General features: G+C 60.4%; 2 protein-coding genes across 5 annotated transcripts; one reads left to right on the top strand and one right to left on the bottom strand.

Annotated features, from left to right (window-relative positions):
* The first annotated feature begins 14 nt into the window (after nucleotides 1–14).
* Nucleotides 15–2,459, top strand: LENG9 (leukocyte receptor cluster member 9). The gene has a single exon (XM_053914985.2). It carries the CDS (start codon nucleotides 804–806, stop codon nucleotides 2,370–2,372), a length of 1,569 nt encoding a protein of 522 aa, XP_053770960.1. The 5' UTR covers nucleotides 15–803; the 3' UTR covers nucleotides 2,373–2,459.
* LENG8 (leukocyte receptor cluster member 8) lies at nucleotides 2,453–13,631 on the bottom strand. 4 transcript variants are annotated; one of them, XM_053914900.2, is made up of 16 exons: nucleotides 13,471–13,627; nucleotides 11,825–11,917; nucleotides 10,994–11,168; nucleotides 10,578–10,679; nucleotides 9,725–9,835; nucleotides 8,787–9,039; nucleotides 8,447–8,588; nucleotides 8,012–8,200; nucleotides 7,474–7,752; nucleotides 7,259–7,399; nucleotides 6,858–7,143; nucleotides 6,409–6,510; nucleotides 6,244–6,312; nucleotides 6,026–6,155; nucleotides 5,741–5,948; nucleotides 2,453–3,715 (listed from the first exon to the last, which is right to left on the bottom strand). In XM_053914900.2, the coding sequence occupies exons 2-16, from the start codon at nucleotides 11,860–11,862 to the stop codon at nucleotides 3,553–3,555; spliced, it is 2,388 nt and encodes a 795-aa protein (XP_053770875.1). In that variant the 5' UTR covers nucleotides 11,863–11,917; nucleotides 13,471–13,627; the 3' UTR covers nucleotides 2,453–3,552. The 4 variants fall into 4 exon arrangements, 3 of the variants coding, with proteins under 3 accessions (XP_053770875.1, XP_053770874.1, XP_053770873.1); XR_008425696.2 differs by having other exon boundaries at nucleotides 3,541–3,715; nucleotides 3,942–5,948; nucleotides 13,471–13,630; XM_053914899.2 differs by having other exon boundaries at nucleotides 3,541–5,948; nucleotides 8,447–8,585; nucleotides 13,471–13,631.
* Between the last annotated feature and the right edge of the window lie 2,468 nt (nucleotides 13,632–16,099).

The following is a 16,099-nucleotide window of genomic DNA, read 5'->3' as shown; positions in this document are numbered from 1 at the left end:
TCCCCGTGGAGTTTCTCCGCGCCCACTAGCTCTGATGGTGGGCACGGAGCCTTGAGATGCGGACTCCTCCGAAAAGCCCAGGGCGTGGCCAGGCGGAGCACCTCTCAGGGGCGGGGTCCTGACGTGGCTGATAACACAGCCTCTTCATTCATCCTGTTGACTGAATGCCACGGATGGCGGGGTGGCGGCCTGATTCAGTCCTCTGCCCGGGCCAGCCGCAAAGGAGAGTGGCCGGGAAGAGGCCTGGTTCCCTGCAGGAGGTCCCCATCCCCCAAAGGTGCGCTGGCCTGAACGCTAGGGTGGCAGAGGCGTCAAGTCTGAGCTACCAAGTTCAGTTTGAGCCTGCAGACCTCTGGTCGTCCCCTGCGCCTGCAGAGGGCGCAACCCACAGGGGCGTGGCAGCACATGCAAATCATGAGGTGGGGGCGGGGTCAGGCCATTGAGCTCTGCCCAGAAAGAGGCGGGATTTCACACGCAAATCATTAGACAGGGCTTACTAAGGACCCAGAGGAGGTGTTGGCACACGGGTAAATGATTAGCTGGGATTGAAGCGATGCTCCCTAAGAGCCCCTCTGCCCAGGGAGGGGCGGTGCTGCCCAGGTTAATCATTTGGACAGGGGGTGGGGTCACACTCGTAAACCGCTACTCTGTGGCTGGGCTCGGATGGGATCCTCCAGGACACTGGAGGGCGGGGCACTTGGGCAGAAGTCAGAGTCCCGGAGTGCGCGTGGGCGTGCTCCCCGGCCAGGGTGTGGTCGGAGCTACCACTGGTGACGCCACAGTCGGTCACCGCCCGGGTGTCTATGGCGGAGGCAGGAGAACCCGAGTCGTCCCCCGAGGTTCCCAGCGCGGAGCCCCCGCCGCCACAGGCCTGCCGCTTTTTCCTGGAGGGCCGCTGCCGCTTCGGCGCCCGCTGTCGCCAGCCCCACCCTGGGGCCACGGCCCCGGCGCGGCCTAGCGGCAGGGCCGAGGTGGAGGCCGGGATCAAAAAGCCGCCGCTGCGCACCGCCGCGGCCGTCATCCAGCGCATCCGCTGGGACCCGCGCCTAGACCCTGCTGACTTTTCTGTGGGCTACGCCGACCGCTTCCTGGGCGTGCTGGAGGAGCCCTTCAGCTCCTTCTGCTGGGACGAGCCGCTGGCGGCACTCGGTCCCGGCTTGCTGGCCGTGCCGCAGCACCGCGTGCGGTACTTCCGCTTCCGTGGCCGCGTCGTGTGGGACCGCGCCTCGCGTACTGATCACGTCTTTGGCTCCGGCTTGGCGGAGGGCCGCGGGCCCACCATCCTGGACGCACTGGACGGTGGGGACGGGGACATGCTTGGGGATGGAGATGCACACGAGGCCAGAGATGTGCACGATGACCACGTGCAGGATGATGAGGACGCGCACGAGGCCGGAAATGCACACAGCAGCAGGGACCCGCTCAGGGACAGAGATGCCCAGGAGGACGTGCACAGGACCGGGGAAGGGCATGAGGTCGACATGCCTGGGGCCAGGGAAGCACAGGACTGTGTAGGCGCCGCCCCAGCCAGAGGGTGCAGAGAGCCGGCCTGGACGGGCCCCATAGAGGGGAGCCTGGGGCTGGCAGGGGCGTCTATGGATGCCCAGAAGCTGGTTGGAGCCAGAAGCCAGGCTTCCCCGTGGATGGAGCACGAAAGGGCGCGGAAGACAGCTGCCAAAGACAGGACGGGGGAGGAGCAGCACCCCGCAGACGACCCCCCCGAGACAAAGGAGAGGTGTCAAATGGAGTGGGGTGCCGGGACCTGGCCCGAAGACAGCAGAGAGGCCACAGTGGCCAGAGCCCTGGCCCCTCGCCAGCCTCGCCCCACGCACTTTGTGGCCCTCATGGTGACAGACCCCGGGCTGCAGGCAGGGGTGGCTGAGGCCCAGGAAGAACTGGTCAGAAGGACACCATCGTGTGCTGCTTACCTGGTGCCCCCCCAGGCCCTGCACCTGACGCTGGCCCTGCTGAGGCTGGCGGGCCCGGGGGACACCACAGCCGCAGTCAGAGCACTCAGGCGCGCGCTCTCGGCGCCCGGACTCCCGGCTCCCCCGCAGCTGAGGTTTAGGCAGCTGGTGCTGCTAGGCTCCCACGTGCTCTGTGCCCTGCCCTCCCCCTCCCTAGAAAACATGGCCCAAGTGCTGAACCAGAGGCTGGAGGCTGAGGGGCTCAGAGTGCTACAGCCACCCAGGGGCCTGCACCCCCACCTCACGCTGGCCAAGGTACCCCAGGGCTCCCAGGACCACCTCCCCGCACCTGGGTTCAGCCCAGGACAGGAGCTGGGGAACCAGAGCCTGAGCCAGCTCTGGCTATGCTGCATGGGGAGGGCAGGGGGCGCCTACCAGCCCCTGGCTGAGGTCCCCCTGCGGTGACGGTCCCAGACCTCGCTGGCTGACAAGTCTGATCTCACCCCAGAGGAGACCCAGTCCCAGCAGGAGAGACAAAGCACGCACTCTCTCTCTCTCTTTAATTTTGGTTTTGCTCAAGCTTCCAAACGTGCTCAGTGCTCCAAGGAAAGAATGAAGGAGAGAAAGGGGAGGGGAGAGGAAAGGGAAGGGAGGCAGAGGAGGAACATCTGGAAAAAAAGCAGCCTGACAGTCCAGCTGTTTGCAACTCATTGCACATCCTCCAGTTACATGGCAGAAGAGGGAGGGAGGGAGGGTGAAAAGAAAAGGGGAGGAAGAGGAAAAAAATAACTTAAACACACACAAAAAGAAAAGAAGGAAACATGACGTGAGCTGGTGATCCATGGAGGCGGGGAGGGGGAACCGTTTACCTGTGCTGAACCAAGGGAGCAGGGAGCAGGAGGAGGAGGAGGGAGGAAAGGGGAAAAAAAACGAGAAGAAACACGGGGGTGGAGGGAGGAAGGGACACGAGACAACTTAGTACAACTGCAGACGAGGCGGCCCGGCCGGTGAGGTCCCGCGATGGCCTCCGGAGTCCTCAGTGCAGGGTGGCGGCTTGGATCTGCTGGTGGCGTGGTGTGGCATGGCGTCGACATTTCTGGGGTGGGAGCCAAAGGCAGGACACAGTCTCTATGGCTCCCCTCGCCCCGAGCACTGAGGCCCCAGAGGGCTGGGCAACAAGAGTCTGTGGTGAGGTAGGCACATGGGCGATGAGCGGTGAGCGGCGGGCGGCGTGCTGGTGCCCCCGCCGCAGCGGGCACGGGCAGAGCGGCCTGTCTTCTTCCGCTGGCCCCCCAGCATGGGACAGGCCAGTGTGCCGGGTTGGTACCGGAGTACAAGCTCGAGAGAGAGAGAGAGAAAACACTGAGACAGCATTAGTAGAGGTGCAGAGTGGACAGACCAAGCCCCCAACCCTCTGCTGCCCCACCCCTCCTCCCATCCTAACCCATCCCTCTGAGACAAAAAATAAAAATGTAGAAAAAAATCTCTGTACAGATCCCCCCAGTAGGAAAATGGGGGCAGGGATGGTGGCTCTTCCTGGAGCCCACTCCCCACAATTATTTTACAACCCAAGTCCATGGCTCAAAAAACGTGCAGAGGCGGCAGTGGGGGCCGCAGACCCGCCCCCGCCCCCTTCACGCGGTGCTCAGAAGGCGGACAGCTGCGCCAGGCTGAGGCGGCAGTCGATGCTGGCGTTGTCCGGGCCCGTGTAGGCCAGGCCCAGGGGCTCTAGGAAGGCCTGGCAGGCGGCCTCGCCCTCGAAGGCCAGCTCGGCCTGCAGGTAGGAGACAGGCAGCGCAGGGCGGAAGCTATGGAGACAAGAGGAGAATGTGATGAGGCGGGCAGCGGGCAGGGGCCCCCACGAGCAGGGAGTGGGTGCCCCCCCTTCAGACACCCAAAGGGTCTCCTCAGCACGTTACCTGCTGACCTCTGGCACCCACCCCCACTCCCACCTCCCCACCTCTGGGGCTTGGGGAGCCGAGGATGGGGCTGATGGCCCCAGCCCCAGTTGTGCCCCCCTTGACCCTCACTTACCTGTGCGGGGGACCGGGAAGGAAAGGGGTAGGGAAGGACCCACCTGGCTCTTCCACTGCTCCAGGGCCTGAGCAGTCCCTCAGAAGAGGGCCACTGTGGCCGAGGGGCAGGGGCCAGGCAGAGGGAGTGACCCATGGGGACAAGCATGGGGCGGCAGGGCTGACTGCTATGCTGGGGGCCCAGCCCTCATGGGACCCCACACCTGGGTCCAAGTGCCTCGGGAACGCCCCAGGCACAGGTGGCAGCCAGCACTTCCTACACATTTCAAACAGGAATCTCTGGTTGTCAACAACAGACACTCCTCGCTGAGCACTCGGCACATGCCCGGAAATAGCTAGCTGCTCTAGGGCAGACACACTGACGCACTGCATTCTCTGCCTGCAAGCTGAGTCACCCTACCCTCATAAACAAACACTGAGGCAACTGCAGGCCCAGAGGCAGTGCCACCTGGCCAGTGTCACCTAGGAAGCAAGTGGCAGAAAGGACTTGAACCGGTCCTGCCCCAAGCCCATACGTCTCCCAGCCCTGGCTGCCCATGGTGTACAGGGGAGCCTGCCGCACCCACATCAGAGCTGCCTCTGGGCCACCCTGCAGGGGCCCGGCTCTGGGACAAAGGGATACGTCTGCCCAGGAAAGGCAGTGCCCACTTGAGAAGTGGGAAAGCGGAGCCTGAGGTCAGTGACAGACTAGGGGCCCTCCCACAAGGCACAAGGCTGGGTCCTCATCAAGGGCCGAGCACACGTGAACAAACAAGGACACAGTCACTGGCCCAGCTACACCCTGTGAGCACACGGAAGCCTGGGAGCTGCCCTGCAGGGGCCTGTCCGGCTGCGCAGGATGGACTTGGAGGGGCAGCGGGGGTCCCTCAGGCACACCACCCCCTTCCCACAGCTGGCCAGTAAGCAGGTCCTACGCATCCCCGCCCTCCATGTTTTTGCCCTGTGTCCTCTTCTGTTTCTGTAGCCCCTGGAGCGTGCCCCTGCCCTTCAGGTTGCCTGCCCCTCCCCAGCTCCAAACCACCCCCATCTCTGCTGGCTCCCAAGCTAACAGACACGGCGTTCAAGGCCCTTGTGTGCTCCGACCCCAACCAGGGACTCGCACCCATGGGAAGCCCGGCAGCGGGGCCCGAGTACATGCTGTGGGGTGCAGTGCGCACTGTGGGCTGGCCAGCAGCACCCCGAGTCTCTCTACCTACCATAAAACAGTGGCGTCCCCTAGCAGTGACAACAGAAAATGCCTCCTGAGCCTGCCCTGTGTCTGTTTTGGGTGTTGGGTGGGGGGGACGCACTGCCCTGAGTGCCACCAGTGCCCACACTCGCAAGAACATGGTGGGCACGCTCCATGGAGCGGACAACACGCCCTCTGTAAGCACCGCCCAGGGCCAGCCTGTTTCCCCAGTGTTTTTTGCACTCTCGAAGGACTCAAGTAGGAATGGGGCCTGTCCCATCTGCCCAGAAGCTGCGAAGAGTGGGGCTGTTTTTTCTAGTTTGTCCCTAAAGCAGGAGCTCAGTGATGGGAGAGCCACAGAAGAGAGGCGGCGGAAGAGCATCAGGGGTGGAGGGACCCGGAGCTGAGAGAGCGTGGTGGAGGAAGGGAGACACAGGAGGGCCAGGACACAGGGCAGGCTGTGCAGAGGAGCGCAGGAAGGACAGGAAGGGAAGATGAGGATGGGAGAGGGGACCAGGCAGGAGACCAGAGGGGCTTGGACTGACTGGGGATGGGGGCGAGAGGCCCGCCCGCTGGGAGTGTGTGCAGGAAAAAAGAGAGGGAGGGGCAGGGGAGAGCTCAGCTGAACATACGTTTTGATCATGGCCTTGAGGGCGGCCTTGCGCTCTCGGTCCACAAACTTGTCTATGAGGTAGCCAGACATACAGGGCGCGTGGCCATAGAGCCGGAAGAAGCGGTGGTAGTTGCCCAGAGCCCAGGCTGCCCTCAGTGCCAAGGCATGGGCCACACAGGGGTCCGTCTTCAGCTCCCGAGTCAGGTACGCCAGCTCCGTGGTGATGTCTGCGGCCGAGACAAAAGATCAGCAGGGCCCAAGCCTGGTGGCTGGGGCCACCCGGTCCCGTGGCTGCACCTCTCACCTCCGGAGTTCTTGGTGAAGATGTAGTAGAGGATCCGGTAGGCGGTGAACTCGCCCACGTTGCCGGGCAGGTTCTCTGTGTACAGCGACTTGAGCTGCGTCTGGCACTGGTTGAACTCCTCGTGGTCACCCTGGGGGCGAGGTGTGGAAGGAGAAGGAGCACAGTGAGGCGGAGGGGGGCCCGGAAGGGAGCCCGGGGGGAGCCCTCAGCCCACTCACCTTCTCCAGGGCGATGCGGGCATGCGTCTCATATACTTCCACTGTGAACTCAGTGCGCACACCTTGCACCTGGGGAGCACGCAAGGGTCAGGCCGGAGCAGGGTGGGACGCGGCTCCCCTATACCCCCACACCCCACTCTGGGTCCCCAGGCCCCAGCCCCTCACAGTCAGGTCCTGCCGGATGGACTTCATCTGCTCGCAGGCAAAGGCATAGTCCTGCTTCTCTTTCCACTGCGACTTGACCATACACAGAGACTTCTTCAAAACCTGGGAAGGGTCACGAGCAGGCTCAGTACAACGGGCAGGCAGAGCAGCGACGTACCAAGCCCTGTTAAGTCCCACTAACTCCGTGTCTGAAACGGGCTGCAACCCCAAACCCGCTTAGGGAGGTGGGAAGAGCCCGCAGGTCGGCCGGAGCGAGCGCTCCTGAGCCCGGTCCCCTCATCAGCACCTGGCCTGCATGCACCTGGGATGAGAGTTCCCTGCCTCATCCCCAGGCCTCAGTAAGGACGCTGGGGTCCTCCTCTCCATCTCTGGGAGGCCCCGGAGGCCCAGCAAGTCCCCCGCCAATGCTGTGGGCCTGCGCCCCAGGCCCCTGCCCTCCCAGCACTTACCGCCACGGGGCGCACAGTGGACGGGTCGGGGGCACAGGTGAGGCGCAGGTAGTGCTTGGTGATGTCTGGGCAGGTGCCCACGATCTGTAACTCCTGCCAGTCGGGGTCAGCCCCACTGCTGTCCAGGCTGCCCACCTGCAGCACCAGGGGCTCAAGGCGCAGGCGGCGGGAATGCCCATGCTGGAAGCGGGCCGCCCGCTTCTGCTTCTTCAGCTCACGCTCAGGGTCTTCACACTCCAGAGCCGCCATCCTCTTTCGGTTGCGCTTGGTGGGAGCTAGGTCGTGCCTGGGGGGGAAGGGAGGAGGGTGGGTGAAGGAGGCAGGCAGCCAGCACCACCCAGACTCTCCAAGGCTGCCCGAGGGCAGGACACCCCTCCCTGGTCACCCTCTCAACTGCTCACCTCTTCCCTCGCTGTGCCCTGCCTCGGCCCCGATCCATGTGGGCCCCCCGACCTCCCCGGCCCTTGGGGGGTGGGTTCCTGCGGCCCACAGGCTGACACTCATTCCCTGAGTAAGAACTGTCAGAGTCCGAGTGGGAGTCACTGTGGGGAGAAGCAGGAGGGTGAGGCGCCAGCTGGCTCCCCCACAGGCCCACCCCCACCTGAAGCCTGCGCACCTGCGGCGGAAGTGGCGGGTCGGGGACCGTGAGGAGGAGCGGGAACGCGAGTCCGTGCTGGAGGAGGAGCTGTGGTCCTTCATGAAGACATTGCGGTTGCCAAACTTGGCGAAGCTGCTGCCCCGCGCTCGGCCAGCACCCCCAGCCCCTGGTGTCCCTCGCTGTGACTGGGCACCCCCGCCCCTGGTCGTGGAGCCTGCCCCCCTAGGAGGGTGAAGGCTGCTGGGGGCCTCCCACCGCTTCTTCTTGGGACTCTCCGCCACAGGCTCCCGAGTCAGCCTGAGGACAGAGCAGGACATCACCAACCACGCTCCCAATGTCCTCCTCTGCCACCTGCCCCGGGGACACACCACCTCAGGTAGGAAGGGCAGGCACCCAGGTGACAGCCAACTTGCTGCAGAAGTGGGAAGCAAACCCAAGGCTTCTCTATCTACAGGGAGCTCTTAGCCACCAAGCCCTGCACACCCTCCAGCCTCTACAGCCCTCGGCTCTGCCCTCCTGGCCCCATCCCAGCACCCAGGCTGCCGGGAGCCCTCACCCCGGCAGGGGCTCCCGGCTCCAGTCGATGGTGTAGGCTGAGCCATCCTGGAGCCGGGCCTGCAGCACCTCCTTGAGCAGCTTCTCCGTGCGGTCCTTGTCCTCCTCTGACTCACAGGCCGTGAAGCAGCGCTCCACGTACTCCTTCATGTCCTGCGGCCAGTCGTCCGGCTTCCCAGACAGGCTGCCCCTACACGAAGCAGGGGTGGGGACTCAGCTGGGGGGCATCCATGCTGGCAAAGCCCACCCCCACGATCGCTCCACAAGCCAAGTCACATGCAGACTCAGCTGCAGCATTTCTTCTTCCCTCCCTTTTCATGCTCACATGAACCCTGGGGGAGTGACCCCTTCCCTCTGGAGGGGCAGATGGAGGCTTGGGGTGTAGAGCCTGTGTGGGGGTACATGGATGCCAAGTACAGAGGCAAGGGGCCGTCACCTGTGGTTCTGGGCCTTCTCGGGGCTGGGCTGGGGGCCAAAGCTGCTGTGCTGGCCCTCCGAGGCGGAGCTGAAGTTCTGGCTGGTGACAGCGAAGGGCCGTTTCTGAATATTGAACTTGAGGCCACCAGTCCCGGGGGCTGCTGTGGGGGTGGGCAGTGAAAGCTGAGGTTAGGCTGCCCCCAGGCCTCTGGGAATGGGAGGCCCAACTCTAGGTGAGCACCCAAGGCTTTGGGATGATCCCAGCACCCATAATTGGGCCCAGCACCTCCATGCCTCCTGCCTGGGTGCCATGAGGTCCAGCCCCGTGCCCTGGCTTCTCTGCACCACTGCCTACTCACGCTTCATGCGGTTCCACAGCTGCTGGCCCTTCTTGGGCTTGGTGGGCTCAGGGTAGGTGTGCGGCCCGTAGGCCTGGCCTGAAGCAGGCCCCGCCTGGCTGTGCTGTGTGGCTGGGGCCGTCCCAGGCTGAGGACCACTGTTGAGAGCATGAGCCCCATGCTGCGGGTTGGAAGGCTGAGGGGGTTGGGCTGCCGGCAGCTGCTGGGGAGGGGCCTGGTAGGACATGCTGTCATCCATGCCGGGGACCGGGGGCTGCCGGAGGAAGTGGCTCTGAGGACAGGGGCAGTCTCGGGGCTGCTCTCTGGCTCAGTTCACAATCACATCGCTCAGCCCTCAGCTCCACTGGGACCCTCCCATGCTAACCACCCTTTCACACCGAGAAGACTAAAGCTCAGACACAGGGCTGCTTTTCCACGGACCCAGCTGTTAAGTGGCCACACCCTCCTTCATCCCATGGTTATGTCCTGAGCGCAGGCCCCTTGCCAGTCAAGGACACACGTGGTCACACACACTCGCATCAGCCCTATACCCCAATCACCATGCCCTCCAGAAGGGGTGCTGGGATTCGAACCAAGATCCACAGCCTCCCCACATTGGTCGCACTGTCCCACTCAGGCGCACGGGAAGTGCAGGGCCAGGTCACGTGTGTGGCTGCGCACTGAGCGCACGTTCGGGGGAAATACAGAAGACAGGCTGCCACATTCCAGGCTGTTCCCGCTGTCACCCCAATGGCCAGGCCCCAGCCTCGCCAAGCCCTAGGCCCATCCTGGTTTCAAAGTCTCTGCTCTGCCCTCCTCATTCACAGAGCAGCACTTGCTTGGCAGCAGAGAAAAGGGGCTGGGGGGGGTAACAACTGAACACAGGCATCCCTGCTGCTAGGCCACTCAAAAACCGCACCCCGAGCTGCAACATGCATGGAGATGAGCTGGGACGTTACCTGGTTGAGAGGGCCTTGGTGCTGGGGGGCGGACGGCTGCTGGGGCGTGGCTGAGCCATAGGAGCCGGCCATCCCGTACTGGGAGGGGGAGCCGTAGCTCTGGTACATGCTCTGCACAGGCAGAAAAGAGGGTTAGCGGCAGGCCGGCTCTCCCCCCCACCTCCTGCTCAGCGGCCGGCACGGTCCTGACCCTCCCTTCGTGCCTCACCCCTCTCCTTTTCTCTCCACCACATAAAGCCTCCAAATTGCCTTACGTTAAGAAAGTTACTAAACAATATAAAACTTTGTATCAACTCTATATCCCACTTCCACTGGTTCTCAGCATTTTTTCTCTTATTTCACAAGCATCTTCTGTGTGCCAGCTCTTCTAAGCACTACAGCAGAGCAAAAAGAAAACAACCCTCCTCACTGGTGTGGCTCAGTTGGCTGGGTGCCATCTCGCTGACCAAAAGGTCATGGGTTTGATTCCCAGTCAGGGTACATGCCTAAGTTGCGGGTTAGGTCCCCAGTTGGGGTGCGTACGAGAAACAACTGATCAATGTTTCTCTCCCTTGCTTTCTCTTTCCCTTCACCTCTCTCTGAAACCAAGGGGAATATCCTTGGGTGAGAATAAAAAAGAAAAAAAAAAAAGGTAACAACCCATGGCCAAATGAAGTTGGCACTCAAAATATACGCAGATGCAGACAAACATGTAACATGTTGGGTAGTAAGTGCTGTTAAAGGCCAAGAAAAGAAGCCGAGTGGAGACTGAGGGGTGCTCCTCTAAATAATGAAGGTCCTCGGAACCAGGCTGGGACCTGGTGGGCCCCAGGGACGGGGCAGGGGCTCAGGGCACCGCGCCGCACACACTCACCACGGGGTAGTAGTAGCTGTAGGGGTAGGCGTAGCTGTACTGCTGGTACCACTGGTAGTACTGCTGCTGCTGCAGGGCCGAGGCTTCCGCCTGCGACACGTACTGTGGGGAGAGGCGCGCAGCTGTCAGCCTGGGCAGCAGGAGCCCACGGCCCACAGCCCCCAAAGGGCGGGCCTATTTCCTGATTAACTGCCAAGGAGCAGAACTGGGGACGTCTCTCCACTGAGAGCCACGCCTCTGCCATCAGACTCGGGCACCTCAGGGATGAGGACATGCGGTGTCCCTGAGGCTTCGAGGAAACAGTCCCTGCTCCCCCCACTCTAGGGCTCCTACAGTGTCTTCAAAGACATCCGACCTGGGAGGACACCAAGTGTGCCCCACCCATCAGGGAGCCCAGGCCTACGCTGCCTCCTCACCTGTGCACTGGCCACAGGCCCGTTGCTGCTGGCCTTGGCGGAGGTGCCAGCAGCGCCCGCCTTGCTGATGCTGGCCAGGGCCTGGCGGGCCTTCTCCCACTCCGGGTTCTCGTGCATGGGCGTCTCCATGCCGTTCTCCCTGCCCGCCCCGGCCACCATGCTGTACTGAGAGGACCTGCGGAGATCACACATTGAGTCAGCCCGCTCTCCCCAACTGCACCACTGGGTGAGGCGGGAAAGGCCACCGCCGGGCTGGGGTCTCTGGTCTCCCTCTCACTGTCCACTGCAGCCTAAATCTCCATCTACGATGTGCTGACACCCGGTTTCTGTTTCAGTTTTGTGTGGAACTGATGGGAATACCTACCTACAGGACTTTCGCAGGTGCCCGGCACACACACAGCCGTTCCAAAGTCAAGCAAACAGAAGAATTACCACTACCTGCAGAACTTAACATAGGACCTGGGGCCTAGCAGGTCTAAATGTTCTATGAACCAATGAATTCTGTCCGACACCACCCCACGCCGCAGATTAGAATCACAGCTTTGAAGAAAATAAGGAATTATCAGAAAGATAAACGGCCGAGTAGTACGTGTTAGAGGTTGTTTCCCAGCCACAATTCACTGAATGAAGCACCACAATTCTGTGAAAGAAGTGCTGTGCTGCGAAACGTGAGGGCTCAGAAGGCCTGACCATCTCCCCACCAGAACCAAGTGCGCTCTGCACTCTGGCCAGTGGGCCCCACCCCCACCCACTGTTGCATCACTTCCCCCCACTGGGGCGTGCTTCCTCTTGCCCCCCTGCCCACCCGCCCCCCACCTCTGTCCCACTAACCAGTCTGTGCTGCGCTGATCACCTACGTTGGCCGCCATCTGGACCTTGGGGTGTAAGGGGTGGGCCTCGGGAGCCAGACTGCTTTTTCACTGTCTGTGAGAAAATGAAGGAATTAGGGAGACTCCAGAAGCAGCAAAAAACAAACACGTCACAACGTGGAAAAGAGAAGCAGATGAATTCACCGGAAGCCAGGCAGAAGAGGGGGGTCTGAGAGGAGGAGCCCCGGGGGGGAAAGAACCTAAACAGCATTCTGGGATAAAAGGGCCACCATGTGAGGGGAAGACCTGGCCTGCCTGCGAAGCCCTGGGCAGAAAACGAAGGGCCCCAAAAGAGGGAGGTCGAAGGGATTTCCCAGAGGGAAGAAGGAGGATCTGAAGCCCACATAAAAGGGAAGGATTGGAGGGAAGGGCTGAGGCAGGTCAGAGAGTGGGGTGACGACCTCAGTCCAGGGTAAGGAGTCTGCGAATCCCTGAGAAGCAGCAGGAGAGCGAGGATGCTCCAATGAGAGAGTCTGGGTGAACCCTTAAGGCTGGGAGAACTCTGGGAATAGAGAGAAGGGTCTGAGGGAGCCTTGGACAAAGAACCTAGGAGAACAGCGGGGGGAAAAACCGAGAAAATGGGGATTTGTGTAAGTTACTCCTAGAAACAAGGAGAAGTTGAAAGTGCGGAAGGAGAACAGAGTGAGGAAATGGCTTCCTAGAAACCTCCATGAAACAACTGCAGAAAGGTTCCCTAAGGCAGGGAATGTATATTCGAAGTCCCCAGAGGGCGAGTAGGCCGGGACAGAGGAGGCGACCACCTCCCTGCAGGTCTGCAGTGGGAGTGTTAGGGATGCCTCAACTCTCCCCAGTTAAGAGTGGAATGGGGAGGGACACCAGAAAGTGAGTGGGTGTCTTGGGGGCAAAAACTGGGGGGACCTAAACTTGAAGGGATGACAAGTATGGGTGAGCTCAAAGGCCAGTCCCGCTAGAGAACCTGATAATCCTACAAGAAGTGAGGAGATAGAAGCAAGGGTCTGGAGCTGGGGAAAACCCTAGGAAACGTCTCAGAGTGAAGAGAACGGTGCCAGAGGCCGAGGGGAGGGAAGAGTAAGCAGGGGTTCAGGCGAGGGGTATTGACGGGGAGACGACACGAGAAGGCCTGGGGTAAGGCCTGGAAGTGCTCGGTGTGACGGCCCTGGCAAGTATAAAAGACGCAGGCACCTGGCCGTCGGGCAGGCCCAGCGCGGTTGAGGAAAGGCCAGTCCGGATACCCGCACCTAGCCCCGGTGCCACCGCCCAGGCCGCACCGCGCGTGCGCACCACGTTCCCGGGAAAACGGCGCAAGGGCCACCCGCCGGCTGGGACAACGCTGTCGACCCCGTGGGAACTGCCCTGTCAATGGGAAATACGGGAGGGGTGCTGGGGGATGCCCGGAAATTCCAAGGGACTGGCAGGGAGCAGAAACGGACCCCACACACCAAGGGGTGCGCGGCCACGGGCCCCACCCCACGTGCGCAGGCGCAGTGCCGCCCTTGCCCGCCACACCCTGTCGACGCTCGCGGGCAGCGTCCGTTTGGGTGACAGCCACCAAGGCCTTGGGGCCCGCGGGGCGGTTAGAACGAGAGGAGACGCCGTGCCAACCCGCCCGCCGCCCCCCACACCCACCTCGTCCTTTCGCCCCCGGGACTCGGCAGCACTGGGCCAAGGAAATAACCACACAGCCCCGGGATTGCTCGCGAGCCAGCTGACTCTTGTCTTCCTAGGGCTTCGTCGTTCCGACCGCGGCGCCCTGACGTCACGCGGAGGCCTCATCCAGCCTCCGTCGACGGTGCACAGCCAATGGACGCCGCAAACTTGACTTGAGCCCGCCCCCTCCGCTTACGCAACGACCGGGCGGACGCTCTAAGCGAGCCGGAAGACCGGGTAGGGACGGCGTCCCGGAGGGGACAAGCGCGGCCGCAGGCGTGTTTTGGCTGCGTAGTGGGAGCATTTTTACGATTCCTAGATATAAACTAGGGTGGTGGGACTTGTCAGACTGCCCACTGTCCAGGGATGTCGAAGGCCGGGGGAGAGAATGACGAACTCAAAGGGGATGCAACGAGCCCCATCGGAAATGGAAGCTTCTTTAATAAAGGAAACGGGAACGGCACCCCGGGCCAAGAGAACAGCCCGTGCGAACGCCCGCAGGCGGGAAAAAGGCCCGCTTAAGGGGGATGGAGGAAGCAGGGACGGCGGCGGAATACAGCTCCTGGAGTGAAGAGGCAGGTCCTGGAAGGCCCCTGATGTCAGTCTGAGGAATTTGGGCCATCTCTGTAAACAGCCCATTTTTAAAACTTGTAACAAAACTTTGCGAGGGTGCGTCTGTTTCCCTGCAGGACTCTGATCAAATTAACCAGTCCGTTGGGGGACCAGTCACGGTAGGAATAGCAGGTGGTGGAGCAGTATTTAAAGGCGGCTCCCCTCCCCCCATTTTCTACTATAACTTTCCCGTTGATACCATGTATTATATTGTTTCTGTTAGCATGCTTGACCTTTTTCATCCTTTTAACTTTTTTCCCATCACCATTTTGCACCCTCCCCCCGCCCCATGCCCTCTTCCACCTCCACCTACCTCCCTGCTCCCTTTTATTTTTTTTTAAATTAAACTTTTAAGTACCTTTAGACTTACAAAAAGTTGCAGATAGCAGAGTTCTGCATATCCTCCATCCAGTCAGTGTCCCCTAATGCTGTCCCCTCACGTTATTGTAATGCATTTGTTAAAATTAAGAAACTAACGTTGGCACATTACTACTAACTAAACAGCAGACTTTATTGGAATTTCACCCTTTTTCCCACTGCTGGCTTTTAGTCCAATCCAGGGTACCACATTTAGTATCCCTTTGGTTTTATTTCCCCCCCCCTGTATTTAAGGTGGGTTCTTGTAGACACCATCTAGCTGGGCCTTTATTTTTACCCAAGCGTGCACTCTCTGCCTTTTGAAAGCAGTGTTTGTGACTTTCTTAATGTGATTTTTGGTGTGGCTACATTTAAACCTATCAACTTGCTATTGGGTTTCTACTTGTCCACCTTTTTTTTTTGGAGTTTAAAGTGAGAGTTTATTAGTGAAGCAGTGAGACAGGGAGTGGGCTACTCCACAGACAAAGCAGCTGTCAATCTTTGCTCCCCTTTTCCTCTTTTTGGTTTGAGCATTTTTTAAGACAAGACTTTTCTAGAGCAGTTTTCAGTGAGGCCTGTGGGAGGTGCTGTGCCTCAGTTCCCCTCCCCTGTCTTGTGGGAGGAAACTGATCTCCGGGCTGTGGTGACTTCAGGGCTCAGCTCCATGTTTCCCATCTCCCTGTGATCTCTCTCCTTCGTTGCCTGCCGTCCTGAGCACCTTTATTGCTTCATGTATTATCTGGCTTTTGGGTTGTTTCAGGAAGGAGAGCAGTCTCTGTTCCTCCATCTTGGTTGGCAGTGAAACTGCTCATATGTATCATTTTAAAATAAAAAAGACGTGCCTTTTGTAAAGGTGAAATTAAACAAGTGTCCTTTTTTCCTTGGTTAAAGCTTCCCGAGTAAAGGTCACTGGCAGGCTCCTTGGCAGGAAATCAGGCCATCTGAATCTCATGGTAGTTTGCAAACCAAACCAACATCAATAATCAACACAAGGATCAGCTGCTGGACCTGGTCTGTGTCACTAGAAGGCAGTGCTGGAGAGCAAAGCCCGAAAAACAGCAGGGCTGGCCCCTGCTGGGGGGTACGGGGGTGCTGGCGGGGGGACAGGGCTCAGTCATAAGAAGAAAGTCAACACGGGTGGCCCCCAGAGGCCCGGGCTGGAAATTGTAGTGGATTTTCCAGCTCCAGGCCCACCCATCGAAAGCTGCCCTGAACATTCCTTGCAGTTCGCAAGATGGAAATGATTAGGGAGCACAGAGCAGTCCTGCGAGGACCAACAAGCTCTGACCCGAAACCCCTGGGGCTGTGTATGTGTTTTGGGATCTGGGGCTTTTCAGTTTCAAGAGGCAAGATGGTTTATAGTCCACACAGCACACCGTACCCTCCGTACCCTTCACATGGCACTCGGGAGTAACTCCATCAGTGTTTCCGCAGGAAATATGTGAACAGTCCCCCCAGGCAGGGAAATCGTTTGTAAGGGACCCCTTGCCAGGGTGGGTCAGGCTCTGCTGCCTAGTGAGTTAAGGGAGGCCCTCTGGTCTGGTTTAGGTGCTCTTTGATTTCAGAATTGAGAGGAGGGACTGGGAAGCTGTCTGGGAGATGAGGCAGCCTTGATTCAACAGGTCAAGGGGCTGCCCAT

Source organism: Desmodus rotundus, chromosome 12, assembly GCF_022682495.2.
Source record: "Desmodus rotundus isolate HL8 chromosome 12, HLdesRot8A.1, whole genome shotgun sequence".
In the NCBI taxonomy this organism is placed as follows: domain Eukaryota; kingdom Metazoa; phylum Chordata; class Mammalia; order Chiroptera; family Phyllostomidae; genus Desmodus; species Desmodus rotundus.
This window is presented reverse-complemented; position numbering and strand designations above follow the sequence as displayed.

What these genes read in the sequence shown, in the direction of transcription:
- LENG9 (XM_053914985.2), top strand. Translation starts at nt 804, where the DNA reads ATGGCGGAGGCAGGAGAACCCGAGTCGTCCCCCGAGGTTCCCAGCGCG.
- LENG8 (XM_053914898.2), bottom strand. Translation starts at nt 11,862, where the DNA reads ATGGCGGCCAACGTAGGTGATCAGCGCAGCACAGACTG. An exon ending in ACCAAGGCCCTCTCAACCAG is followed by an intron (nt 9,040 to 9,724) that starts GTAACGTCCCAG and finishes TTCCTCCGGCAG; the next exon opens with CCCCCGGTCCCCGGCATGGA. An exon ending in CCCGCATCGCCCTGGAGAAG is followed by an intron (nt 6,156 to 6,243) that starts GTGAGTGGGCTG and finishes CCTCGCCCCCAG; the next exon opens with GGTGACCACGAGGAGTTCAA.